Genomic DNA, 3,141 nt, shown 5'->3' with positions numbered 1-3,141 from the left:
TGTGCTACATTTCTAAAGAAACAGAAGAAAAGTTTGATTGTTTCCTGGTCTGATGATAATGAATCTGAAGAAGATGGAGAAAGTGAATCTGCTAAGCATATAGCAGCATTGTCTAGTAAAATTTTTTCTGATGTTGATCCATGTGTAGAAGATTTGGCTTTTACTGAACTGATTGCATCCCATAAATGTCTTAGTGAAAGAAACACCAACACATGCAGACAACTTGAGGAGTTGAGAAATATCACCAGTAAATTGGAGAATGATAGAATCAGTCATCAAGCTAAAATCTCATAATTAAACCATAAGGTAACTCTGTTGAACTAACATCTTAGTCAAGCTATGAAGCAGGTTAAGAGAGTAACTGGTGAAACAACTCCAACCTTTATTAAAAGTATGTTGCCTCATTTTGAGAAAGGAGTTTCTCTAAGAGGTGTTAACTGTGAGGAAAATAACTGCTTGTGGGCACCACAAAGAATAGGTCAGACAGGTAACCTAACTGGCTTGTCAAATATGATGTTGGAACATCTAATAACCTTCAATAAATATAATATTTCACATTCTAGTAGAGAGTATGATAAGAAGGGAAATCAGATCTCTTGTTCTCATAAGGAACAATCAAGTAGTATTGCAGCCAAAAACTTGAAAGCCAGGCAACTTGGTGATCTGAATGATAAATTTGAAATTTGTCCACATAAGAAGTTGAAAAGCTTTGTGCACGTGGTTCCACACTCATTAGGATACACTAATCCAATTTTTCTATCCCAAACCCACATAAACACGCCAACGACACACAATAACTCCTCGCCTATCACTACCTTCTCTTTCGCTCCTCCCGAGTTCAGACACATACATCCTTTTGTATTTTACCCATTTCAAACGGCTCATCCCTTCATCTTCACCAATCGTAACCAACAACTTCAGACCAGCAAAAACTCACGCCCTGTGCTCAAACAAACCATGGACTCTGAACACCAAGAAACCAGCATTTCAGTTCCTAAGATGGTCGAACCAATCACTACTGTGCCGCCTAGAAAGGTTAAAAGAAAATTATCCACCAAATCTAGTTCAAAGAAGGAGAAACTTGTTAAATTAAATGTGGGAACACCTGAAACTACCTTGAGTATGGTTGATCAAGAAACTCCCATCATTGCTGCTGTTGTCAAACCCAATGTTGAGACTCTTGAGAAGGATGCTAACAGCACTGATGCTGAAGGGATCATCAAAACTACTTCCTCCTCTGAGGATGATAGAGGTAACTCTAATGCTCCTCTGATTTCTGATATACCTGTATCTGGTGGAAAGCTAAGTTTAGAGAATTTGAATGTCATAAATAGAACTATTTCCATAGACATGGATCTGTCTAATGATGGTAATGAGGCAAACTTCAATGTTCCTGCACAAGAACATGAGGACATGGATGTTGAGGGTAATGTTGAAACATCCTTGAGTAGATCTGATAACCATGAGAATACTGCTACCACTGGTGAAAATAAGAACCCTGGTACTGAGACTACTTCAGCAGAGGAAGTGAACCCTGGGAGGACAATGGTTAGAATCCACTCGAAAGGAAATGAAGAATCTAGGGGTGAGACTAAAGAAGGCCTTATAAATGATGAGTCAGGGCAGGAGAATCACTCATATAAGGGAGTTCATTCTGGAAATTCTGCTGAAGAAGCTCCTCCTGAGAAAAAGGAACATATTAAGATTGTGGTTGATCCAGAGGAAGACATGTGTGCTAATGTGGTTAACGAAGATATTGTGAACATTGATGATAGGATCTCTGATGACATTTCAATTATAGAAAGAGAGGTTGAAAGTGTAGCCAAAAGGGTAAGGAGTAACAAAAGGAAGGCAGTCTACCCTGATGTTGAAACCTCAAAATCCAAGAACAAGACTGCTTGAATAGGTCCTAATAAAAGTTGGAGCAAGGTAAAAGTAAAATCTACTACCAGGAGGACAAGGAAGAGAGAGGTGGCCTCTTCAGATGAGTCTGACTACAATGTTGGAGAAGATGTGTCAAAAATCAACTTATCTACTTCAAAAAGGTCTGCTAGGAAGAAAGTTGAGGAGACAGTTATGAATGTACCTATTGATAAGGTATCATTTCACTTTCCTGAAAATGCACAAAGGTGGAAGTACATCTTTCACAGAAGGTTGGCTCTGGAAAGAGAACTAGGCAAGGAAGCTGTAAAGATGGAAGAAGTAATGAGTATGATCAAAGAAGCTGGGCTTCTGAAGACAGTGTGCAATATTGGTGCTTGCTATGAAAAACTAGTAAGAGAATTTTTGATAAATATGCCTAGAGATTGTGACAACCCTCTGAGTCAGGAGTATCAGAAGGTATATGTTAGAGGTGAACATGTCAACTTCTCTCCTGACATTATAAACAGATACTTGGGGGTTGAAGAGGTTGATGCTTCTAAGCTGAAAGTGACTGATAATCAGATTTACATAGAAATCACTGCCAATCAAGTAAGAATTTGGCCCAGGAAAGGAAAAATTTCCTCTGGAAAGCTGTCAGTAAAATATGCCATTCTCAACCGAATAGCTGCATCCAACTGGGTTCCAACAAAACATTCCTCTGATATTGCTACATGTTTGGGTAAATTTATTTATTATGTAGGAACTGGAACTAGAATGAACATTAGGAAATATGTCTTTGAACAAACTGTCAAGCATGCTAAGACTGATGCTGTTAAGTTTCCTATAGCTTTCCCCACCTTGTTATGCAATATTACAATAGAACAACATCCTAGTTTGATAAATGCTGCTGACACTCCAAAGAAGAGGGAATATCCTCTCACTATTCACTCTAAGCTGTTTGGGTCCAGTCATGTTCCAGACATTGTTGGAACATATGGGAATGTACCTACTGCAGGGCTGATTACAAAACAGAAGATTGTGATTGCACTTAAAGATACTTGTGTTATGCTGGAGCAAAGAAAAACCCAGTTTGAACTCATGATCCAATCTTTAGAGAGAGAGGATGCTGCTGCTGAGAATAAATTGGAGGAAAGTGAAGAAGAAGATATTAATGATGCGGAGGAGGACAATACAGATGAAGCAGACAATGAAAATGAGGACGGCAAGGAAGATTCTGATAGCAGTCTTGAACTAGCACAACATAGATGTGATACTTAG

General features: G+C 38.7%; 1 protein-coding gene across 1 annotated transcript; it reads left to right on the top strand.

Moving 5' to 3' along the window:
- The first annotated feature begins 2,076 nt into the window (after window positions 1–2,076).
- On the top strand, window positions 2,077–3,141 carry LOC146946581 (uncharacterized). The gene has a single exon (XM_085748259.1). It carries the CDS (start codon window positions 2,077–2,079, stop codon window positions 3,139–3,141), a length of 1,065 nt encoding a protein of 354 aa, XP_085604385.1.

This window comes from Medicago sativa, chromosome 2, assembly GCF_051527215.1.
Source record: "Medicago sativa cultivar Bolivia chromosome 2, Bolivia_mono, whole genome shotgun sequence".
Classification (NCBI taxonomy): Eukaryota; Viridiplantae; Streptophyta; class Magnoliopsida; order Fabales; family Fabaceae; genus Medicago; species Medicago sativa.
The sequence above is the reverse complement of the archived record's forward strand: the minus strand, read 5'-3'. Positions and strand labels throughout refer to the sequence as shown.

Excerpts from the sequence above, each read along its gene's own strand:
- LOC146946581 (XM_085748259.1), top strand. The coding sequence starts at position 2,077 with ATGAATGTACCTATTGATAAGGTATCATTTCACTTTCCTGAAAATGCA.